The sequence below is a fragment of the Mustela nivalis genome, assembly GCF_964662115.1.
Source record: "Mustela nivalis genome assembly, chromosome: 6".
NCBI lineage: Eukaryota > Metazoa > Chordata > Mammalia > Carnivora > Mustelidae > Mustela > Mustela nivalis.
Genome location: NC_139025.1, coordinates 10,117,962 through 10,143,889, shown reverse-complemented (window position 1 = coordinate 10,143,889; position 25,928 = coordinate 10,117,962). Strand labels below are relative to the sequence as shown.

At 45.6% G+C, this 25,928-nt stretch overlaps 2 protein-coding genes across 5 annotated transcripts in view; both read right to left on the bottom strand.

Moving 5' to 3' along the window:
* SYNE3 (spectrin repeat containing nuclear envelope family member 3) overlaps positions 1–25,928 on the bottom strand; it is a 978,380-nt gene that overhangs the window by 602,046 nt on the left and 350,406 nt on the right. The window lies entirely within an intron of this gene.
* The window catches only part of DICER1 (dicer 1, ribonuclease III), a 70,940-nt gene continuing 50,547 nt past the window's right edge, over positions 5,536–25,928 (bottom strand). For all 4 annotated transcript variants that reach the window (XM_082736269.1, XM_082736268.1, XM_082736267.1 and 1 more), the window contains 9 exons: positions 25,475–25,580; positions 24,904–25,079; positions 23,251–24,034; positions 19,437–19,592; positions 15,260–16,148; positions 13,308–13,576; positions 10,564–10,726; positions 10,402–10,477; positions 5,536–10,050 (listed from right to left, as the gene is read on the bottom strand). In XM_082736269.1, coding sequence (XP_082592395.1) covers positions 9,885–10,050; positions 10,402–10,477; positions 10,564–10,726; positions 13,308–13,576; positions 15,260–16,148; positions 19,437–19,592; positions 23,251–24,034; positions 24,904–25,079; positions 25,475–25,580 — 2,785 coding nt within the window. In that variant the 3' untranslated portion in view covers positions 5,536–9,884. The remainder of the gene's footprint in view (positions 10,051–10,401; positions 10,478–10,563; positions 10,727–13,307; positions 13,577–15,259; positions 16,149–19,436; positions 19,593–23,250; positions 24,035–24,903; positions 25,080–25,474; positions 25,581–25,928) is intronic.

Sequence of the window (25,928 nt, the reverse complement as noted above, 5' to 3'; positions counted from 1 at the left end):
AACCTGAGAGACCCCGAGCAGAAGAGATGTGCTTAAGGAAGTCAAGATTTAAAACTACAGCCCAGAAAAATATAGCCTGCTCGCAGAATGTGTGCAGGGATGTCATCCTCCGCGTTGAAACTGTAAATTTGGGTTAAAATACGAGTTAATTTTGAAGATTTATAGTGACCATTTACCTTAAATAATTTCTCAGAAAGATGCAGGGCTCTGCGACGAAGGCAAAGAATACCGTGGTCTACTGAAAAGACCGCACATGTCCACGGCCTCGCGGACCAACTACTGTTGGTTCTATAGAGACATCCTGTAAGAACTTCTATGCATCCCTCAACACCCAGTTCGAGCACTACCCTCCTAGCAAACCATCCTCCCTGCCGCCCCCCCCGGCCCAATAAACCATCCTTTAATCCTCCAGCCTTTTCCTACTGTGCCTGGTCAGCTCTTCATTGGAGAGGGCACTGGATTTGGAATTACTTGGTTATAAACACCAGTCACCACCGTAACTTGAGCCCTGAACACAGGCCCTGTGTTTTGTTCATTTTCAGGGATGTCTTCAGCATCTCCACTTTTCTCTGTTCATCTGGGAGAGCAGCAGTAGCACGTCCTTTTCCCTGAGACACAGGGAAGGTGCTCAGAAACAGGAAGCACTTAGTAAATGATATACATCACTATTACTTAAACTTGGCCACGCCACTCTGCCTTGCATTCAAATATTACCGTTTTATTATCTTCCAAGCAAATGCCATTCTCCAAAATGATCAGCTTTCTTTGATTGAGATCTGTCTCCCCCTCCACACTCCCACCCTCCTGGGATGTAAGCGTCTGTGGCCATGAACGTGAGGGACAATCACTTCACGGTGCCCAGAGGGCCCGGGCCACAGACGGTGCTGAATCAATCAATGTTCATGGATGGAAGCACAAATGATGGGTCGAGCAAAAGAGCAAGAACATGAGCTCGGCTTCTAGGAATCTACAGTCTTAACCAGGCATGATTCAAATCTCTATTGCTTCTGCTCTGCAAATTAAATGTGTGTGGCTTTGAGTATCAACAGTTAGCAGATCCCGTGGACCAATTCCTTCACTGTGGAGGAGGAGACAGTGGCCGCAGGAGACTGATGGCTTGGCTGGGGAGTGACAGATCCAGGGCAGCGATGCTGTGGTGCCAGCTCCTGGACACTGGCCGCCTGGCTCCTCTGGGCACCCCTGGTACAGGAGGGTTAAAGTTGGCTTGCCCCAGGGGTGTGTCTGGGACTCAAGAATGCCAGATGCCTCGAAATGCTCAGACCACTAGCTGACAGTACCTCCCTTTTGTCAACAAAATTGGTTTTAGGGAGCCTTACTTCTGGAAAGCCTAGATTTTCTATTTATAAACACAACCTCAAGTTGGAATTCTAGCTTGTTAAGACGACTGATTCAGCCCTTTATTCCCAAATAGGTAAATATAAGTAAAAATAACTAACCACCAAACAAAACCCAAAGTGGCCTTATGGCTCTTAGGAGAACTTAAAGCTCAAACACGCTTTCCCATAAAAGAAACTTCTGTCCCACTGTGTCTGCCCACATTGGAGCCCCGGGCTCTCAAAAGGAGAAAACAAAAAGTGCCACGCCCCACTCCCTCCACCCCCCACCCTCCTGCCGGCGCTACGAAGTGTAGCCCTACCCATTTATCACTGTCACAATGGCCCACTGGCCTCGGCCACAAAAGCCAGTGCCAATTTTAAGGATGTGACTCAAGTGGTACCTGCCTTCTTAAGCACCACTTACTCATCTAGGTTGGCCTCACATCAAAAACTTAGTAGCTGCTTAATAAATATATCCCAGACCAAGGAGAACCGATGTGCTCACTACAGCTGGTCTCGTTCCCCAGAGTGATGGCACAGATGCCACTACAGGCCAGGGTGGAGGCACCAGGGAGGTGGAGCAGCTGTGCACACTGGGATCTGTCCCCACACAACTCTGGTGGATTTGGCCATGGCCGGTCTTCCCCATGAGGATCCACTAGAATGTAACTTCCGGTAACAAGGGCAAAATCTTCATATGCTTCCTTGCCCTGCTCCCAGCGGAAGAGTGCCTGCATACAGAAGGTGCTGGATAAATGAGTGAGTGAACAGATGAACTGGAGGTCTACCAGAAATCCGGCTCAGAGTGGCGCAGTAGTCCGAGTAAAAAGGGGACAGAGCTGCTACAACATCCAACATCTGTTTAAACCGAATCTTCCAGAAAAGCGAGGCTCTGCCAGGTGTTTCTCTGCTGGGTCTTTAACTCTAAGTGAATCAAATGTGTCCAAAGGACCAAGAAGCCCAGCCCTCACCCAAGACTAGGACACAATATTTAGGAGACCCAGGTCTGGGGCGCCTGGGTGGCTCAGTTGGTTAAATGGCTGATTCTTGATTTTGGCTTGGGTCATGATCTCAGAGTTGTGAGATCAAGACCTGTGTCGGGCTCCCTGAATCTCCTTGAGATTCTCTCTCCCTCTCCTTCTGTCCCTTCCCCCACTCATGCTCGCTGGCACACATGCTCACTCTAAAACGAATAAAATCTTAAAAAAGAGAGAGAGGGAGGGAGGGAGACCCAGGTCCTATTCTCCTTGGAGAAAACATGGTAAAAAGCAGGGGGGATGTTCCCCCCGCCCCGACCCCAGATGGCGCTGGCTCCACTCGCCTACACCCACTTGCCTCCTGATCCCACACCTCATCTGTCTCCAGGAGAATCGTCTATGACGGCAGACCCAGAATAGCGCAACCCTGAACTGAGATCAGTATCCACTGTAGCCCAGAAGCTTTTGGGACTCGAGCCACAGGGTGGTGGCTGCATTCCGGTAGCTCACAGACACCGGGAGAAGTGGTGGGAACCAAAGGATGGACACAGGCTGCAAGGTGGTGGGAAGGTGGCGTCCCGCGGGCTAGGTGCCCGGCTGTGTCTGCAAGAATGAGTCGTGTTGCGGGAGTAGAGGAGGAGGTAGGAGCGCCAGGATAGTTTTTAGGCAGGGTCGCCACCACCAAAAAAGGCCTCTCGAAAAGCTGCAGACTTGGGCTTAGAGGGAAGACCATGTCTATCAACCTGAAATGGGCAAGGTACACCGCTCCGAGGGAGGTGAATTTCACTACTCTCTGCCTCCTTTTCCTCATCTGAAAAGGGGGATCGCGGCAGTAACCATGAGCATTTATTATGGGCCCGTGCCGTGCGGGGCACTGTGCCCAGCACTGTACATGAACTGTCACTGAATCCAAATGATGCAGAGGCAGGGACACGAGGCTAAGAGTGGCTAACGACTTACCCAAAGTCACACAATGCTGGAAATCAGGCAGGCTGACTCCGGTTCTCAGTATGAACCTCTACAAGGAGTCCATTTCCATACTTGTGGGGAGGATGAAGTGGCATAAAATGTGTACGACATTCGGCAACAACCAGGCACCAAGTTCATGTTCAGTAACCCTTGGCTGATTATCAGGGGCCCACAAGCCCTGTCCTTGAGGTCAACATGTTTTGCAACTCAGAATGTTTCAACAGAGTGAAAGGCAACTCAAAGAAAGGAAGAATATACTTGTAAATCACAAATCTGGTAAAAGGGCTTAATATCCAATATACACAGGGAACTCTCACAACTCACCGCCACCACCAAAAAACAAACAAACAAACAAACAAAAACGCTCAAAAATTGACAAAGGACCTGAAGGGACATTTCTCCAAAGAAGACATACAATGGCCAAGAAGCACATGAAAAGATGTTCCATGTCACTGGTAATTAGGAAAAGGCAAATCAAAACTACTGGTTAAGATGCCACCTCTTACCCCTTAGCATAGAAATGACAGAAAACCAAGACACTGAAACAAGTGTCAGTGAGGCTGTGGAGAAACCGGAACCCACTCCACTGCCAAGCAGCACATCCAACGGTGCAGAAGGCTGGAAAGCAGGTTGCGGCTCCTCCAAAAGCCACAGACAGCATCCCTGTACGATCCCACAAGTCCACTTCTGGATACGGACACTGCAGCCGGCCTGAGAGCAGGCATTCGAGCAGTATGTGTGTAGTAATATGCAAAGCAACGCTTGTCACAAAGCCAGAAGGGGGAAGCAACCCAGGCCTCCACCGGCGGCTAGATGGGCAAACAAAACGCGGTGCACGTGTATGCTGGCGTACGACTCAGCCTAAGGAAGGAAATTCCAACAGCTGCTTCAGCATGGATGGACCTGGAGTGAATCAGTCAGCCAGATGCCAAAGGACAAATACTGCGTGCTCTTACTTCTATCAAGCACCTCAAGTCGTGGCATTCACAGAGACCGAAAGCAGAACAGTGGCAGGCAGGAGCTCGGGGAGGAAGGCGAGGGAAGTGTTTTGCACATGCAAAGTTGCAGTCTGGGATGAAGAAAAAGTTCTGGGGACGGACGGCGGGGATGGCTGCCTGCGTAACATGGCCGTGTTTAACGCTACTGAACTGTTCGCTGAAAAATAGCCCAAATGTTAAGTTTCATGTCTAACTGACCACAAAACAAAAAAAGAGGAAGAAAAAGATCGAAGGGTTCTCCCCACGTTGCCTTGCGAGCAGCTTAAAAAGCGAGCTTGTGGCTTGCCCAGCTACCCCGAGTGCACGCCCTTGCTCCCAGCGTCTTCGCAAGGACCCCAAGTCTGGCCGGCCGTGACCCGGCATCTTCCATCCCATCTAAGAGCATGCACTGTGTTCTGCATAAGGATCTGCAAAAAGAAAACACTCTGCGTCCATCTGGATTCTTTTCACGCCCATCATGACCGGCAAGCTGATCTGCCTGGCCCGGCTGTGTTCTCTGTCACCGGCCAGAGGAGGGCAGGGGCGCGGTGGCAGAAAAACACTGTGGCACCGACACGCGGCCCACACTATCCAGTGACTTCTGGGTCGTAACACCAGCATGCTCCAGCCTGTGGTGCTGCACCAAATTCCTCAGGATTCAAACACATAGACTTTTTCTCCTTTAGTTTAGAGAAGCTGGCAGGGAAGAAAAGGAAGGGATTAATCGGGACTTGGAACAGAAGAAAACTGAAAACTTTTTTCTCCTTCTAAGAGACTTCTTACTAACCAATCTTGTTCCTACAGCCAAGTCCTTTCTATTAGTCCTCAATTTACTAAGTCACAAAAAGACTGGGTCAAATCTTGGGAGACAGAATTCTTGCTTAACCAATAATATCAGGAATACATCCTAAAAACCTGGAAGCTGAGCATTCTGTCCACTCGATTTTAGAATAACCAAATTCACTTAAAGAATGTGTCAAATGTCTCGTGTATAATCCAGGACCTGGAACGCATCAGTCAATGTGGCAAAATTTCAGAAAAACACACTTATTATTTAAATCTCAAAAAGAAAAAGGCAACCACTACTATACAACGCTACCAGTAAACGTGAAGGAAAACTCGGTCAGCAAAATTTTTATCGTATTAAAATGGGCATTTTCATACGACCATGGAGCTAGAACACATGGAAGATCCTGTCTGCTACAACCACTTCGGTGTTATCACCCTCTTGAACAGAACCAAAATGGGAAAAGAAAAAGATAGAAGGACACGGAATGAACAGACCATAACTTTATTGGAGCTTGACTCTGCTACAATTATTACAAAACAAACAACTAAAGGTAATCAGGGCCCGTAAGGTGCAGGCTCCACGGTCCCGCAGCACAGTTACTGGAGGGATGGGTTACAGTACGTTCCTTAGAACAGCTGCAGCATGTGATGGGAAATAGGCTACTGTCAATCAAATTATGTTAGTTTTCCTTGATTTTAGTCATTTTCCTTCACTCTATTTACAGCAGAAAAGCCAGAAAGTTTACTCGCTTTTCATCTCTATGTTTTTGCTGGGCAACCTGCTGATGCAGTGAATTCTGAGTGCATCTAGAAAATTTAAATTCTCTGTGGTGGTTGTCCAAAGAAAAATAGACCAGGGGGAAAAAAAAAAAAAACCAACACTTAATGATTGCAATATATTTACAAGTTAGTTCTGAAAGACCATTTTCACTGCTAGTGGAAACCACAACACTAGTCTCAATGCAAGTTCCCGCGAGATAACTCCTGGCAGCTCTGACAACTGGTAAATTTGCGTTAATACGCTTGGTCTTAAACATATCTTAAAAGCTTTTCATGTACAATATAAAATAAAGAAATTTATTTGGAAATAATTAAATTCCTGAAAAGTAATCAGTGGTTGAAAAAATATATCTACTGCAATGCAATTAAACCGACCATCTAGGTGGACCGCTGGGAACATGAGCTGGGCGAGGGCTAGGACGGACTCTCAGATGCGGTTTCAATAGAGATACCCAGGACTCAGGTTGGTGGCTTAGGTCCCGTGTGGATTAAATACTCTATGAGAGGAAGACGGAGAGATTGCCATTGGCTGGGCCCCCAGACAGCACCATGGGAGGGCTGGGTATGGGGCACTCTGGGCACCCCAGTCTCCATCATACTGGGAACGACCTAGAAGGGTGCGGTGCTGGGCGAAGGGCCATCTTTATGAGCCGCTGAGCAGCCTCGGGCCTCGCTAGTTAGGGAGGGAAGTCTGATCATTCTGAGGACAAGCTATTACAAAGAATGTTAAACTACTAGTAGTTTAAGAGATCATTACAGGAGTGTTAGAGATTATTCTAAATTTAATCACTTCACATGATGTAAAAGAAAGAAAAAATAAGTAACAAAACATTAAAAAAAAACATAATTAAGAGTTCGGTTAACAAATCTTTGTCATACTTTCACAAACAGTAAAAAATGCCACAGACAAAAATGACCTATTTAAGTTGTGCAAGGATATGACACATTGCAGGCATTATAATTATCTTTTTCAAATCCGGTAAATCAAAACAGCAGCGAGGCCAAACCACATTTTTTTCCTCTCCGTTAAGCATATTTTCCTTTGAATGAGGTAAAGCATGGTACCAAGTGCAATGCTTATCTGTGCTACACGAACAGAACAAAGGGGGACAAAGCTATTACACAACGCAGCATAGTTAGGACTATTGAAAGTATATTATAAAAGAAATAAAAAATCTTTACAATGAAGGTTCATGCCGATTAACCTCCACACAATCATCATAAGGAACTCCGGAGCTGCTTCTTCAAGACACACTTCCCCAGTCCTGCACACACGTGCCCGCAGCACCACCACACCTCCCACCAGCGGGGCCTCCGTATTACATTCGGTCTCACGTTGCAGTCACAGGAACAAAAGGATGACACAGGGGCGGAAAGGGGGCCACACAGAGTGATTTTCTTCCTTAGTTAATGGATGCAAAACATTTCAACAAGCTAGACTGGGGGAACTCTACAGCATTAAAAATCAGCAGCACAAAAGCGTTCATAACCATCTCGTATGTCTCAGAGTTTTTATTTTTTAACTTAGCAACCAGGGGATCACAGAATGCGTCCAAGTGCGAGTCACAAATTAAAATTAGCTATCTTTCTCCAACAACAAAAAAAAAATGAAATAGCTAAAGTTTGCCGTTGATAAAACATTTTGAATGGTAGCAGGAAATCTGAACCCCTGAGAATGTATGACCTAATCTTATCCAAGTCTGAACGTTTTCGTATTAACAAAAAATACTCTTCTTAAGATTACAAAATATATTGAGGCATTTTTCTCCCAACGGGAATTGTAACTGTGAAACAATCTGGTTTTGGTGCCAGGAGGCGAGAGAATCCCTTAACACTGGGATCGGCGCATTAGGCGCAATGCAAAGCCCTAAGCTCCTGGCGTCAGGTAGTTTATAAATTAAGAAGAGATTTGCGATCTAACTTGATCACAAATCACCCTCGCAAGTAAAATTCACATCCAGCCTTACTTGTTAATTGTACATGTTTACAGTTAATATAATTCAAGAATTGCTTGGTTAACTTGCTAGGAGATCTTATGCTGAGGTTGTTGTTTTTTGTTTTTTAAAAAAAAAAAAGAAAGAAAGAAAGAAAGAAATCGACGGTTCCCAATCAGAAATATTTTTAAAATGAGTCTATGCAAATTAATTTGCTCAAAAACTCATTTAATAATTTAGATCGCAATTTAAATATAAGTTTGGAGACAACAAATAACGTTGGAGAAGCTTAACATCCCCTTCACTCGGGTCTCCTTAGAAAGTGGAGCTGACGGTTTTCTCTGTGCACACGTGCAGAGGTGTTTCTCTGGGGGTGGGGAGTGCAGATAAAGCAAGAAGTACAGTATTCAACTGTAACCGAAAATGAAAAATGCAGCATTACATGAAGCGTAGAGTTCAGAACGATATGCTGGAAAACACTAGCCACCTCTGCTCGGCTTGCTTAAACTTCAAGCATAATTAATGGGGCAAAATGCAGCAAACCTCTACTGGTATGTTGGTGGGAGTGCAAGACCGACCCACAGCTTTGAAAAAGGTAAATTAAGAGGTATTATAGTTACAGTGCAAAAAAAAAAAATTAAAATTTCAAGCATAATACATAAACATAGCACCAAACAGGGGGAAAAACGCATGCAAAAGAAAAGAAGAACTGAGGTATTTAGGTGAAGAGTGCCTACAAGTCTAACAAAAGAAACTTCGGCAAATGCCTACAAATGTCTTTTTTATCTCTTTTCCAAAGATGGAAATCATGAGCTTGTTTCCCTCCATTAATGAGCTCAATCACAGACGTGTCGCGATGATGGCAGTCTGTCGCAAACGTTACACTCCCACGGCATTAGTGGCGCGGCTTTGGTAGGTGAAGAACGCACGCAACAGTGTGACAAGTACAGTGAGACACTTAAGTGACAAGACTAAGGGTAAAGGTGCTCTGTTTTGCTTCAAACTAACCAATCAGTTATAAAATCTGCAGCATATTTTAGGTGTGATATGTCTAGAGTTTATCTTGTTAGAGCAACAGCCTACCGGGCGGAACTGCCACGAACAATCTCCGTCAGTGGAACGACCTGGCAGGAGGATTTTAGCAAAATTGGGTATTTAGCCAAAGATTTTTATTACGGTGCTTTAAAAAATCCATAGACTACATATATAATATTCTGGTTTTCAAAATGCCTTCAGGACACATATGACAGGAACTCTAACATAATCCTGTAATAAGTTACGTCACGACTACACTAGTGAGCTGCAAATACCGCTCTAGCTCATCATCTAAATGCATAATAAAAGGAAGGGAATGTAAAATAGTTTGTTCCAAAAAGATCAGAAATGAAAGAATATCCATGAGGGTTTTACTTTTAAGGCAAGAACCTTTTGTATGCAAGACTATGTGGCATGAGAAAACGAAGACCTGATTCACCAACATGCCAGCCAGAGTTCATTAAAAACCTGTCCCTTACTCTATCAAGTGCAATGGCGACCGGGAGACATCCTCTTATGCAACAGAACTGGAAAGAAAAGACGGTGTGGGCACGCTTCTCCTCTCGCAAGCCACGCCGGTCTCCTGGGCGCAGCGGGCACGGCGGGACCGGCGCCGGCACCCACGCTGACCAAGGGAGGGCGCTCCCCGGAATCTAGGGGCTGTCTTAGCGGTAACCTCCTTGGCCTCCTAACGCTAAGCAGAGCAGACAGAAATGAAACTAAAAAACTAAAACAAAACCCCAAAACAAAGCAAAGCTAAATAACTGTCAATAGTTCTCTTGAACACTTGCTAAATGTCATCGTTAAAGCACTCTCGTGATTTAAACAAAGCAGAAGTGAGGAAAGAAGACAAGATTGTGTTTGCGCAAAAAACTAAAACTACAATTAGTTCCAAAATTTTTATACATATGTTAAATGTTTTATTCTGTAATCTATCTTGTTATCAAACAAACTTTAAATTCTGCCTTCGATTCATTCCCCTCACTATAGACTTGAAACCATCCTTCTCGATTTAAATAGTTTTCCCCTTAATTCTGCTTTTTGTATTTTTTGTTTGTTTTTGTTTTTTCGTTGTAAAAAGGGGTTTCAGCTGTTGGGAACCTGAGGTTGATTGGCTTTGAGGCTGCGTAGGGCTCTTCTTGCTGCTGCAGACTTGGCGATCCTGTAGCTCCGGCCGACGCCTTTAAACTTCCCCTTCCCCACCACTTCCACCGTGACTCTGACCTTGCCGTCATACGTCCTCTCAGCCGGGCTGTAAAAAAGCCAAACAGCTTGAATCCGAAGTCAGAAGTATTTATTATTATTGTCAATCAGGACTGAGCACGCGCTCGGAGGCAGAGGGCCGGCTACAAGCTGCCGGCACACAAAGGAAACACGCATTACACAGCGGCGTGGCCGCGGCAGACCAGCCGAGTCTCTTCTCTAACTCGGCCTCTTACTCTATCAAAGCAGAAGGGAAAGCCAAGCCGACTACAAACGGAGAGTGCAGAGTGCATGCCCCAGTGTAAATATTTCTCAGAATCATTAGTTTATGGCATCTTTGACAACTCTTCCCCTCTTGTTTTTAAGGAATTTAATTTTTTCCATGCGCAGTTTTGCTTACCTAAATTTGGCAGTTTCTGGTTCCATTTCAAGCAATTCTCGCACAGGGGAACGGGGTACGTTTGCAGAAAATTTTTCTGTAATCAAAAGAAAAGTAATGTAAATAATATCCTTAGAGTTGTTTTTAATTATGACTGCTTCTTTCGAAGGGAGCAAACAGTACCTATCAGCGGCCGCATCATTGGGTAGTACACCTGCCACACCATCTCCAGGGACATCCCGCTATCCATGTAAATGGCACCAGCAAGTGACTCAAAAATGTCCCCCATGGCCTTTGGAACTTCGATGTCCTCCTCCTTCTCTTCATCCTCCTCAGACCTTCTAAGCTATTGACATAGAGAAAAGTGATTTGTAAGCAACAAGACCACCTTTAAAGGCATTCCACGGTGCTGGGTTTTTTTTTTCCTTGGCTGGGACGTTTATCACACCCTTTAACAAGGGTAATAATATGTTATGGCCATCACCTACTACACTGTAATAGGTGCTTCACAAACATCTTATCCAAAAAAAAAAAAATTTTCCCCCCAATTTCTCAAGGGATTAAAAAAATGCCTTCCCCGTTAGTATTATTACTCTACGCTCAGCAAAGGGGAAAAAAAGAGTCCTTCCAAACGAAAACAAAAACCACACGAAATTAGAAATAGTTAATAAATGTATGAAAAAAATTTCAAATGCACTCGTAATCAAAGAACTGCATCTTAAAACAGTTCTACCCCCTAGCAGCTTGGCAAGGATTAGGCTGAATACTAACACGTACGGCACTGACAAGGGTGCGCACACAGCTTTGGCAAGTATAAATTGCCACGTTTTCCCAGGAAAATTCTGCCGGACAACAGGCTCCTACGAGTTCCCTTTTTATGAAACCCGTTAATATACACTGACTGTAGGAGAGTACCTGACACACAGTAGGTATTCAAAATACAGTAATAATGTAATATATAACATACAGTACATATGTATATAAATATATAATATATAAAATAATGTTATATATAATGTAATAATAAATAATGTAATGTAATACAAAACTTAGATATGTATCAAATGCCTTTTAAAAGTTCCCAATTCTTTGAAGCAACAATCCCACCTTTGGGAATTTATCTTAAGCATGTACTGAATATATTTACCATGCCCATGTTTATTAAACAACGTAAATACCTACCCACAAAGGACTATCTAAATACTTTCCATCATAGCCATATATTATTGATGAAAGTGCAGCCACTGAAAGTCAAAACGCCAGAGAATACAAAGAAAGTTGTCCTGAGAATATTAAGTGAAAAAAACCACATTATGGTATACTACGCATAATATAATTCTGTTTTATGGATATTTATTGTTTATATACATTAGCAATAAAACACTACGGAATGTTTATTTTGATTTTATCCAAGGTAGTATATTTGCAAAACTTTCAATTTTTTTTTGCTTATTTGTATTTTCTAAAATAAACACAAAGTACTTGTGGAAGAGAAAAAAAAGAGAAAAGGGCATTGGGAGTTTTAAAAAAAATTCCAAATGGATTGTTTAGCTGCACAGAGCTCTATATAGAACACTTGTGATGCTGGCTACAAGGAAAAAAAAGATGCTTCTTGTTCATATATCACAGTTTTGAGGTAGAAAGGAATTTTAAAACTTAACGAATTCTTTCCTTTCACGGATGAAGAAACTGAGACCCAGAGAGGTGGAGAGACTTGCGTAAGATTCAACAGGATGTTAGAAAAGCCAGACCACTGCCATTTCCAATCAGTTTCTGTAACTTCTAATACATATGCTTATATAAACAAAAGAAAGGAGAAGAATGAACAAAAATTAACAGAACCAGCATGTCCCACTGTCATCAAAAGAGAACTTAAATCTAATTTCAGCTAATTCCTCAAATTCGAAGCTTAAACGTTTAGGAAGAGTAAGAGCAGAAATAGAGGGAGTCCATAGGAGACGCTCTAACTCCTGGTCCCCCGGCTAGCTGTCCTCCGACTCGGCCCGTTACCCTTGGAGGAGGACACGCGGGGAGGAAGTGGATCCCCCCCTGGCACGTGCTCTGTCCCGCTTACAGGGAAGGACACCTTCCCTTGCAGCTCTGCCTCAGATTTCTCTCACAGCAAGTCAAGGAAAGGCATTAGTTCCCAGCCACCGTTTGGTGCAATTAAAATAAATAAACAAATAAATAAATAAGTAAATAAAGCAAAGTACAAATTAAACAAAGAGGAATTAAAACAGCCACCAGAATTAAGAATAAATTCTCTGACTCCTCACGAGACATCTACACAGGGAGGACAAGTCCATCAGAACGGGGAGAAGGGAGGGAGCGGGCTCTCCTGGGTACACAGGTATGCAGAGGGACAGCAGCGAAGGGTCAGAGGAGAGGGGAGAGATCTAAGGGAAATTCTTCACTACAAAACTTCAAAATAGCTCACAAACACATTAAAATTAGCTCCATCACCAAAGAACCTTTGGCTGAACTTACCACAGAAGCCTCTCAAATTCCAATGGTTAAACTTTTAGAAGGTTGGTTTTTAAATGAGATTTTCCTATTTTCAAGTAGAACAGAAAATACATTTGTGAGACTTACCTGAGATGGTACCAGCGACTGTTTTCTGACCCATTTCAACAGAAAGAAAGGCAGAATAAACCCCACGGAGCCCTCCCTGAGGTTCAAGCGCCATGGAGCAGGCGAGGGGCGGGCAGGGGCGGGCAGGACTTTTCCGGGGAATGACCAGGCATCAGGAACAGAAAAGAGCCGACAGCCCCTGGCCCCCTCTCGCCCCTGGAAGAACCGCAGGCACCACCGCGGGGGGCAGTCGAGTTCTTAAAGGGCCCACCTGGAGAGCCGGCCTGCGTCCCCACCCCCGCCCCGAAGCGGAGGAAAGCCACTGCGGGCCGCGTCCCCGGCAGCACAGCACACACCTCGGAGTCCATGCCCTGCATCTCGTTCTTCTCCAGCTGGAACTGCACGAAGTCGTCGATGACGTGGAAGAGCTCGGGGGAGACAGCTTTGAAGTACTTGTGGTAGTCGTACTTGACCGCCAGAGACGCGAAGATGGTGTTGTTGACCAGTGCGGACCGCAGGTCGGTCAGGACGCCCGGGGAGTGCTGCCGCGGGTCTTCATAAAGGTGCTTGGTAATGAGGTAGTCCAGAATCGCATCTCCCAGGAACTCCAGGCGCTGGTAACAATCTGCGGGCGGCCCAGGGCGCAGGCATCAGCGCGCGCCAACCCCACTCTACGCACGTGGTAACCCACTGTGAGGTCTGGCCCCAGAACCCCCACCCCCACCCCTAGAATGCCACCAGGTTTCGTTTTCACCTGTATTCCTCAATGACAACCCATGTGACATGTCACACTTCCTGGAGCCTCTGGAATTCCAATTCAATTTGAATGGCAAATTAAGCCTATTTCTTATCTATGAATTGGGGTCATAAAAGCCTTCCATGGCCCAGAGGCTGCTGCTCCTGCAGACAAGACACTGGCCAGGGGGCCTCATCAGGTCAGGCCCTTCCCGCAGGCACGGTGCTGGCCAAGGGAGTGCTGGGTACTGCCGAAGCCACAGTGTTGCTCACGTGCCAGCCGTCAGGGGCCTTCCGCTGCACGCGCACCCCACACTCTGCCCCCAATACACCCCGTGCACCCCGCACTCTGCCCTCGCTCCCTGCCCCCACAACCAGGGAGAGTGCACTGGGGCCACCATGCCTTGCCACTCCTGGGTCACAGCAGCCACCCGCCCATTAAGTACCAGAAAACCCCCCTGCCCACATGAGCGAGACATGCTGACTGGACACCAACCACCGCCTGGGAAAGGAGAGCTGTGGCCGTGCGCAGACCTGGGCCAGCACGGGTCAGCTGGGCGAAAGGCACCCCAAGCCGCCAGCACCCCAGCTCCTCACCCAGCCAAGCAGAGCCAGTTCAGGCCAGGAGGCTGGAGCAGGGACAGCCAAAGTGGGGCGTCCCGGGACACCCAGAGCGCCAAGGCAGGGGCATCACTCAGCAGATGGCAGGAAGGAGAAACAAAGGGAAGCAGCGCCCTTCTAGGTACCAGGGAAGGCTACCAGCCCTTCTAGCCCAGAGCCAGGCGGGTTTTCACGTTTCAGTTTTACGCTTTTCTGATCATCTTAACCTTTCTTATTTTCCTTACACACTCTATACTCTGCTTTGCTATTCTAGACTTGAGCACTTACTACTCTGGTAGAGAAAAAAATAACCAGGCTTTTCGTAGACCGAAGCTGACTGCAGTTCCTGGCCCCTCGTCTCCCTTCACATCTGCCGGACCGGCCGCTGCTACGTAAAGCAGGAGAGACCCTGCAGGACAGCGCTAGCGGAAGGCGGCAGCAGAGCTCAAGCCAGGGCACCCAAACCTTCCCCCGAAGCTTCTTTGAGCCCACGCACCTTTAGATTTAAAATGACCTTAAGAAAGGGGCCTTTTAGTTTGGGAAGAATAACCAAAAAAATGTGGAAATACATCCAGAATATACAAAATCAAGAACCATAAACAGTGCTAAACTGGCATCAGAAAGTCTCCGGGGAAGGACAAAAATGGAAAAAGCACAACAAAGTAGGAAGGCCCCAATTTCTCTAAGCGTGTAGCACGTGAAATAACCTCCCTGCGCGCAGGTCCGGCGGCCGCAATGGCAGCGACGGGCGGCGAGGAGCCGGGCGTGCTCCCAGAGCAAGAGGGAAATAAAGCTGCCCTCGTTTTTCTCTTGCTCCCCGCGCCACCGGCCATCCAAAGCACCAAGTCTGCACACGCACGGGCCGCACTCTTGCCCACGCACGCGCACACACACACACACACACGGCAGAAAGAGTGCAGTTAACACAAGCGCGCAGCTCCCGAGCAGCGGAGTTCGGCCGGGGGCTCCTTACCCGTGATGGTGTTGTAGTGGTAGGAGGCGTGGGTAAAAGCCTGTAGAAGGTAAGCCTTATTCTTGAATCTGTAGTTGATTTTCTTTTCAAAATTTTCGAAACCGGATATAAGGTGATTCAGTGTTTTATCTGCATCGGGGTGATCAAACATGCATCTCGGGGGGATCTTCAAACACCCATACTCCAGGTCTCTCAACACCGAGGAGCGGGAGCCGGCCGCAGAGGCAGGAGCACGGCTCCCTGAAAGGTTCTTTTGTTGGCTGCTGGAATTCTCCCGAGGCGGACCCACGGCCTTCTCCCGACCAGTCCTTCTAATCACCGGGAGCACCTTGAGCCCCAGCGAGCAGAGGAAAAGCTGAGCAGCGCGCTCGCCGCAGCTGGTTAAGTAGCAGCCCAGCAGGGCCTCCACGCAGTCCGCTATGCTCTTGTCCGCAATACACTGCTCGGTGTGCAAGTCGTACGAAATGGACTGCTTCCCCGTGTCAACACCGCAGTTTTCTTCGGATGGATTCCAGAACCCTACCACAAAGTCATCCTCTTCCACAGCTTTGCTAGGATCCAGATAGCACATTGCATCCCAAGAGCTATAGTCAAAATCCTCGAAATCGGATGAGAAGGGCATGCTACCCAAGGAGGCCTTTTTGGGCATTTTCCACTCGTATGCAGAATCAGTGGTTGAAAAAGGAGAGAGAGAGATTTTCTTTACAAAAGCTCCTGATCCCATTAGCATGTTATCTATAAATTTGATATGTTCCTGATCATACTCCAGGAAATCGTCTTCGTACTCGGCGTCCTCCTTTGGAGCCCTCCACATCAGATCCTCCTCCTCCTCGTCCTCCTCCTCGAAGTCCTCGTCCAGCTTGCCATTAGCCAGCATGCAGTCTTTTGTCTGAAACGAGGAGTGGGGAAGGAGGGGAGACATAGCTGCTGTTTTTAAAACGGTTTGAAACTCAATAAAAGCAAGGGTTATGGATAATTTCAAATGACAACCACAAATACTAAAAGGCAACTTTAAAATCATGGCCATTTGTTTTCAATTAACATAAAATAAGTTATTTAATCATATAAACAAAGTAAAACATGTTCTTTGAATGTTCATTTTCTAAGTTATAAAATGACCTTTCTCCCGTGTGAAGCTTTAAGTTAAGGATTTTTGAATATGGATATAAAGTTAAAATTAATGTCCACGAGGCAAAACTTCAGCTAAGAAGTCTTACTCCAGCAGACACACAGTAAGAGCACTCACATGCTGATCACAGAGGTCTTTGATTTTGCTCACAAAGTTTTAAAATGTTTCAAAAAGATTTTCAAATTAATAAAATTAAATTCCAGATGCAGAAAAGCATTATCTGGGCAATAAGAGTATAAATACAAAAAAGACAAATTACCTTAAAAATCTGTCGAATATTAAAAATAGACAATAGGGTTTCAAGCTGAAGGTTTGTCCCCACTTCAAATCAAAGTATACTTGCTACAATGTAAAACTAGATTGCTCTACTTGAAAACTAGTGATCACTGAACTAAGTTACAAATCTGGGAAATTATGCTTTCCCCTCTACTGTGCTACAGTAATCAGAGGAACAGATTATAGCATAACTGACAAAAAAAGAAGAAAATTTAGACTAACATGAAACACAACAATCCAATTTCTGTCAGAAGATCTTTGCTAATTCCAATTTCTTTGGCAAAAGCTTATTTGTGAATGACAATCTTAATAATGGGCTAGGATTCAGTAATGATGTAACTTTTTTGCAATGCAAAAAGATGCCAAATTTCTGTTGCACAAGAAATAAAAGAAAAAAAAAACTATACTTTGGGGAGAAAAAGGCAGGAGGGTGTGCTTCAATTCTGATAGGGACAACTTTCCAGAGATTTCCTGACAAAAAGGTTTTCCAGCTTTGTCAAGTATTTTTAAAACACTGCAACATTTCATTTTAAGCCAGACCCAAAAGCATAGTGTATCTGTAAAGAAGAGCAGTGAACCAAGCCATGTCTCTGTAACTATGTACCTTTACCGGTTGGCTTGGTTGTTTTTTTTTTTTTTTTTTTTTTTAAATGAAAAAATGTTTAGAAAACTTTTCCAAGAACATGAAAAGAGACTGCAGTGGCAGATCCCTAGGAACTATTTCCTGTTAAAAATCCTATACCTTCCCAGGGTAACATGAGATGTTTTGGACTACCGTTTGGGTCCTTAACATTTAAAAAGGCAACTGGAATTTAAAAAAAAAAAAAAAATCAGAGTGAATAATTTTTTAATAATAAAAAATATCCTTTTATGTGTTTAGTAAGATGCTACCACAGTGTAAAATTGGCAGTACACACACACACATGCACAAAAAAATAGGTTTTATCACAAATAAGCTATGTGATCTTGGACAAAGTTCTTTAATGCCTCTGGGTTTCAGTTTCTCTATCTGCAAAATAGCGGGATTCTACCTTACTAAATGGTCTCAGAAAAAAAGGAAAAAAAAAATACTGGCATAAAATTCTTTCCTCCTGTTCAAGCCCACTTTCAACCTGAGTTATTACCACTCAGGCATTCATATGCAAAGTTTCTCTTAAACCTATCTGCTGAGGAGTGAGTCAAGCAGAACAGGAATGCAAGCCCGCTCCTTCCCGTATCATGTAAGGGCCTACTTCAGTAAGTATAAACTACCAAGTGAAAATATGAATGGTATGTTTAATGTATTCCCCAAACCAAAGTGCCAGGCCATCTGAAAAGGAAAATAAGAGATTTCTATTCTATTTTTTTAAGTTCTTTTTTAATCCAAAGGACTTGTCAATGTCACTTTTATGCTAATTTTTTTAAAAAGCCAATTACATTATGAAACTACAAGGCAGAATAATTACTACTGGAATGCTTTTCATAAATATGCAATATTTTCTCTAAAGTCCTCAAAATCTATACACTTCCCTCTAAGCTTCTACCTATTTCTAAGTTAATAACAAATATAATTTTTCTAACCCAGCCTGCATTAAAATATTCTCTTAATGCTTTTCTGGAGCAGTTCAATTTCTGTAAAACATCGAACACTGCATGAGTTAAAAATGTACTCCATAGGGGCGCCTGGGTGGCTCAGTGGTTTGGGCTGCTGCCTTCGGCTCGGGTCATGATCTCAGGGTCCTGGGATCGAGCCCCGCATCGGGCTCCCTGCTCCGCAGGAAGCCTGCTTCCCTCTCTCTCTCTCTCTGCCTGCCTCTCTGCCTACTTGTGATCTCAGTCTGTCAAATAAATAAATAAAATCTTTATAAAAAAAAAAAAAAAAATGTACTCCATAAAGGGGTAAAAATCAAAATCGGGGTGCAGAGCAGCAGACCTGGGTAAACTTGATACGGAGAACCAGCACAGGCATGTCAGGAAGAGGACACGAAAGCCTGTCTATTTAGAAAGCGTGACCTGTGAAAAGAAACCGTGTTCTCACTGTTGGCCTGAAGGAAAAATTAAGCAACAATGATCCAGTCTCTCACTGATGCAAAATAAATGTCCACAAAATGAAAGTGGCCTAGAGATCGCCTTTAGCTCTGGGAGTGGCGCTAGTGTTTCCCAGCCGCCCCAGCTCCGGACAGACAGCTTTTCCAGCTCCAAGGGCCTCCGAGGTGCCCTCTGGTGGCCTTCCAGACAAGACAAAATGAAGATGCTGCACCTACAATCTGGCCTTCAGCCACTGGTAAGATTTAAACTATTTCCAGAAAACTACAACCTTTATGATTTACTTTCTTTTCTTTTCTTTTGTTTTAAAGTCACCGGAGAGGACCAAGTCCTAACCGAAAAAACCCTGACCTGTAAAGCAAGGCTTTACTGAAATTAATTATTTCACAAACTGGAGATCATGGTTCATTGAAAAGTCATTGAACAGAGCTAAGGATTGAGGGAGGATGAATTGTTTTATGTAATAATAAAATGAAATGTTACGGAGTTTTGCTTTTTTTTTTTTCTGTTTGAGTCGTGACATCATATATAGTTCTGCCTCTGAAAATGATGATATAACTGACCCCCATCAAAATTACAACACTGTTTCTAAATTCAATGAAGAGACCATTTATTTAAAGGAATTGATTCAATATATCAAATACCTACTCCATTATAAATATACTACGGAAAGAGAACACAAAAATTAATAGCACAAAATTCTCCCTTTCACCAAAAGATAAATGCTTCCAGTTACCAAAAACTTACCATTTCATCTTTTTCCCATTTATCTGTGTTACTTTTGTCTTGGTTGACTACATAACCAGGAGGAAGCCAATTCACAGGGGGATCAAATATTGATACCACCATGCGGCTGGGCAGTCCCTTCTTTTTTCCAAGCCGATACAGATTACAGTTGCTGACCTTTAGCAGAAAAAATTTATAAGATACTTATCTGCAAATGACCACAGCTAAAATTTATACCAGGCAAATAAACATACTTGTAGCTAAACGTTCTTCGTATTACTACAACTGGTCATCAATTACTCTCGATGGCAAATACTGTATTCGCATATTTTCTATATCCTTCAGTGTAGTCAGATGAGAATCTGATTTTCGAAGCAGATCAGAAAACACTGATATGCCAATTCCTCGTAAAGTCAGAACAAAGGGTGCATACAATTTAAAACTTCTGCAAACACAACGTGATGACAGCAAACGCAAAGTGCCGCCTGGGACTGTGAGAACAGAAAAGAACCCACAGAACAAGTCTAGATGTCACAACATTCTTAGTGAAATAAAGGGGGGGGAATGCCACAAACTCTAACTATAAAGTGGAAACTGGCACTGAAGAGAGCCAAGAGAATTTTACACTCCTAGACTCTAAGCCACAAATATCATTTTAATTATAATGTTTTCTCAAATATCATTCCTTTGTTTTGGATGGCACTTCCAAGATGTTTTTGTTCAACCATTTTAAAATAGCAAAAGGTATAGCTTCATTGCTTACCCTCTGGTCTGTTTTTCCTAAGGACTCCACGTCCTCTGTAGCTCAGTCAAATCGTACCTTCTCTATCCAGAACTATCTAGTAAAAACCTGGGAGTCAGGATCTAGAACTGTCGATCTCATTTGCATTTTCTATAAACTCGGTTCCTTTTTTTTTTATTATTATTTTATTTATTTATTTGATAGAGAGAGACACGGCGAGAAAGGGAACACAGCAGGGGGAGTGGGAGAGGAAGAAGCAGGCCTCCTGCTGAGCAGGGAGCTGATGCGGGGCTTGATCCCAGGACTCTGGGACCATGACCTGAGCCGAAGGCAGCCGCTTAAGGACTGAGCCACCCAGGCGCTCCGACTCGGTTCGTTTTTATGGAAGTACTTCATGAGCCCCATTTCCGGGGAACTTGATACCACTGAACAGGCACCCACCCCGGGAGGGGCACCTGGCCGGCCATCCCTGGGAGAATGGCGTCAGCAAGACCAAGGAGCAGGCCCTGCGGACCACACAGCTGGGAGGGGACAGGTGTCTGCACACGTCACCGTGTGCAGCATGCCGTCGGAAATGGAACAACTCAGATAAACGCCAGCATCCCTGTGCCTACGAGGAGACAGCATCACGGATGGCAGGAGAGGATGAAGATGGCCATCACAATCAAGGTCAGACGGGGGGGTTGCGGCGGGGGTGCGGCGGGACGGGATGGGTCGGGAAGAGCTCAGCGCTCCTGAGCTGCAATGCCTCATGGGCAGAACTGGACAAGTGGCAGCGGGAAGAGCCCTGAGAGAGGAACGTAGTGGGGCTGTGCGTGCCTGCAGCCTGGATGCGGACCAGAGAAGGGCTCAGGCCTGGTCAGGACGCAGGACGTGTCCGGGGCGTGAGCACGTGGAGAAGGCCGTCCTCCAAGACCAGGCTCAGGGAACAGCAATGACTCCTATAGGACTTAAGGAGTCAAGGCTTTCCCGGCAGACGAACAGATGAAACTTCTGAAATGTACGCGAATTGCTGTTACGTAATAGAGGGCACTGCTGCTTCCTACTCATCCTCGGTCTCTGACCTTCCCTTCCTGCAACCAGATGGTGAGACTCTCACTCGCTCTGACAGCTTGGATGATCACTCTTACGAAGACTGTTCCCCCAAACCGGACCTCAGTCCTAAATTCCAAGTTACCCGAACATCTCAATATTCCACTTCACGTTCCATGAGGTCTGAAAAACCCCACACCTGACCCTTATTCGCACACTTGTGCCTCTGTCACCACGAGCGCTGCCGTCACCCCCAGTTCCCCAGCTTACACACGGCCACCCCGGCAGGTGTCTCGGCCCCTAATCACACCGACAGGCAGCGAGAAGGGTGGCGAAGTGTACCGGCTCTCGCCTCCAACACCTCCCCGACGCTCTGGTTAGGCAGGCGACCTTATACAAATAATTTAACTCTCTAAACTAATAAACTTTCCCCTCTGCAAAATGGGGACACATTATCTACCTCTTGGGGGTTCGCTGAGAAGCAAGGGCTGTAAATGCTCAGGCTGGTGTCTGGCTTTGCAGAGGGACTTCAGAGGTGGGGGAGACTGATGTGGGACGCAGGGGAGAGTGACAGTGTAGAGTGAGGTCTCTAAAGCCAGACCGTCTGGGCTCCGACACATCGTGCCAGGTGACCTAGGGCAAGCTGACATCTCCTGCACCAGTACCCTCCTCCGTGAGCCAGGACTACTATAAGTATACGCAACTGTAAGTAAGATTACAAACTAAATGAGAGTATACAGAACTAAATTAGGCGATTAATGTACGTGAGGTGGCAAGAGTGCTGTCTGCCTAAAGGAAGCACTTAGCTGAGCTACAACTCCTCTTCCCCCGACCTCCTACTCACCTCGGCCCTCTCCTCTCTGCCACAGTTCTGGAACTATCCCATTCTCCGCGGGCTTAGACGTCTTCAAAGGCCCAACGGATTGCTCAGCTCGGATTGGTTTTGCTTTTCCACTCGGGCTGCACGCCGCTCCCAGAGCCATCCTCTAGAGCTACCAGCTCGTGGGCATGAAGAGTCCCTTAGGGGGCGCCTGGATGGCTCAGGCAGCTGAGCACCAGGCTCCTGATTTCGGCTCAGGGTGTGATCTCAGGGTCATGAGATCGAGCCCTGCGCTGGGCTTGGCACTGGGCAGGGAGCCTGCTGGGCATTCTCTCCCACCCTCCCCCCACCGCTCTGTCTAATAAAAGAAAAAAGTCCCTGGTGCAACATTCAACATGAGTGCCAACTCCTTCGCCCAGCACTGAAGGCAGTCCCCAGCAAAGCGCCGCCCGCCGTCTCAGTCTCGCCTCAGGCACTTCCAGTCTACTCCCTGAGGGCGGACGCGCTCTGCCGGTCCTTCACGGTGCTCACACACCACGAGTGCACCTCTTCCATGAACGCCTTCTGATCACAAGCGACAGTCCTTCCTTCTGAGAGTTTAGGGCAGTTAACAGCTTTAGAAGCTATTTGTCAAGCAGGTACACAGGCACCTGTGCCACCTCTCTCCGCATCGGGTGAGCATTCTAACTTTGTGGCGCGTCCTCCTTAAACCTGAACCCGCGCTGGTTTCGGAACACACCCTTCCTCCGGGCTCTCAACCACCTGCTCGGAGCTCCGGCCACACGGGCTCCGGCCACACGGCCTTGACCGTGCAGAGTCACCAAGCTAGGGGAGGACGACTCTTTCCCTTCCTCATGCTCCAAAGCCTTGAAGATGGGCTCTTCCATGCAAGACCCGTGTTTCATCCACGCCTGCCCGCCCCGTGAGCCGAGACGGCACCATCCCGAGTAAATGGTGAACTGGATGAAATTAGACACGAGCTGCCGGAGTGACCATGCCACGCATCTCCTTACGCCCCGCTCAGGATCCAGGCAGCACACACATTCTCCCAAACCGTCCTGATGGGCCTGGATTCCTACCAGTAAGCCACACGCAGATCAGCTAATGCCCACCCAAAACCCAAGTGCTGCAGCGGTGAGAACCACACAATCCCTCATCCTCTAGAACCACTCGACACCAGAAGCCACTCGTAGGCAGCTGACCCGTTGCTCGAATTGCCCCAGATAAAAACAGCCTCTTACCTTTTTGCTTCTCATGTATGAAAGGCGGCCCTCGTGAGCATCAGGGTAAGTGCAAAAGAGATACGTGGTGATGGCGTGCTTTAAAAAGGAGTCACCGAGCATTTCAAGCCGCTCCAGGTTAAATCCATCACTAGCATTGGAAAGGGTCAAAGCCTGCAGAATAAGTCCAGGATTGGGGCCAAGAGTCCTCGAGGAGTACCCAGGACACCGGCTCGGCTCGGAGCCCGGCCTGTCCTTGAGCGCTCGAACAGCTTCGGTAGTACCAGGCATCGCGGCCGTCGTGGGACTTCCATCTGAGGTAGATTTGTGAGCATTTCCGTCAAGGTATTTATTACTCAGTAGAGTACATTCATCGCTGGGCTTGGGCTGGTTCTCGTAATTGTATAAATTCTGAATGGGATATGAGGTAGTTGGTTGTACAGGTATTTCCTGCTTGTAGTAATTCAGCTGATTTCCTTGGCAAAAGTCTCTGTTAGCTAAATCATAACTGCCGTTGGCAAGATTTTTATTGTAAGAAAGACCATTAATTGCTGTAAGATCTGTTGAAACTTCAATTTGGAGCTTACCAGGTGACTCACTGAATACCGTCCTGCAGTTCACAGACATTTGGTCATGATTTTCTAGAGAGGAGGTTCTATTAGCACCTTGACGTGCAGCATATTCAGGGACTACAATTGTGCTGTGCTTACAGTAATTATCACTTTCAGCTGAAGAGGAGTTAGCAATTGAGATGAAAGATTTGCTGTCAATAGATTTTTTCCACCCGAAGTCTAGGTTAGGGTATCTGCAAAGACATTTTTACGACTCCGTCAGATCCTTCAGAAGGGCTAGGCTTAGAGCGAGAACAATATGCAGATGACAAATATATCAAGTAAAGATCGCTAGAAATCAGCTCCACTTCAAAAGAGAACCAAGTCTCCAAGACAGACACCAGAAGTCCTGGACTTCTGCGGTGCCCATCAGGGAGGGACACGGGGCTTGCCGGGCTGCTATCCCAGGCCCTCCAGCTAACCAGATGCTCATTTCCAGAACGCCTCTCTGTGCCCTGGCTTCCCGCACTTGGAAGAGGGGCTAACAACCCCTACCTCCTAGGCTGTCCTAAGTGATTAAGTGACCTCATAAAGGCTCCGGCATTTAAACCAGTGTAGGACACTGTACTAAGTATTCGACAAACGCAGTTGTGACTTGTACTAGTCTATTTTCACGTTCCTTAATCCCTAGAACCATCCTGGTCTTGACTACTGGATAACCCAAATTAATCAGAGTGGGTAAGCCAGTACTTTCCTGTTGATGCAGCCACTTTCCTAGCGGGAAGAAAGTGAAAAAGACAAAGAACATATTGAGGCAAGTGCCATTTAATATATGTTTATAAAAGAGGAAGCAGCCCTAAAAGATCAGCGTGGTTACAAAGAACTGCTTCCGTTTTCACTCTGACTGGCATGCCTGGAGGAGGAGAGACCCCCTCCCCTTCTGTGACTTTACAAGGACACAGGAGTCAAAGGATGTGTTTATTGCACATATGAGACATCTGTGCTTTTCTTCTTAACCTTTTAAGAATTATTTTATATAAAATTAAAACTTGAACTGAATTCAGTTCTTTTGCAAATAGGATTTCATGACCCACGTTCTTGCCAGCTACCAGCTCAGGCATACCTAAAATCCACGGGAAGTGATCGGACCCCCACACCAGCATCGCTGGCCGTCTGGGCTCTAAGCTCCTCTGCGGTCAAAAGGCAGTGAAGGCGATAGAGTATACTAGGGAGACAGACTGCTTTTCTCCACAGTGACGCTGGAATCGGATGGATAGCACAGAGCTCTGGAACCAGTATCTTTGAATAAGGAAAAATGTGGGTAAATATAAAGCAAACACACAAAAGAATAAAAGATTAAACTTAAGGTCATTTTCACTAATCGGATAAAGACAAAAATCATAAACACTAGTAAAAATGTAATTTTTAAAAATAATCCTTTAAGACCAAATGGGATTTCTAGGATTTACAAGGACGAAATGGATCAATGAACCAAGTATAAAAGCAAACCTCTCACACTTCTACCAGAAAGACATTCAAATACAAGTTAACACACAGTATTACCTAAAACATAACAACACGCAAGGGCTGGGAAACTTACAAAAAATTCATATGTCACTCAGTTCACTTGATAATATAAAAGCCAAACTTATCCTTCAACATATTAAATTATCAAGTAACAATGAGCACATTACCTGTTTATTCTGCAGACTTTCCCACTTGGCTTTTCTCTTTTCAGCACTGCTCAGAGGAAGAGCTTTCCCCTTCTGATTCAAATGGCGTGGTGTCAAAAGATTAAGTCTGTAAGAATTTCAAAATATTTTATCAAACAAAAATAAAAGGGGTGCCTGGGTGGCTGAGTCGATTAAGCGTCTGCCTTCGGCTCAGGTCATGATCCCAAGGTCCTGGGATCGAGCCCCATATCGGGCTCCCTGCTTGGCAGGAAGCCTGCTTCTTCTCCCAACTCCCCCTGCTTGTGTTCCCTCAATCACTGTCTCTCTCTCTCTCTCTCTGCAAATAAATTAAATAAAATCTTAAAAAATAATAATAATCAATCAATTGATAAAATACAAGCAAGTCCCTGCTTCACATGGTTCCACCCCTTCAGTGTGCGGACTCTGGACCCCATACTGGGCAGTCTTGCATGTG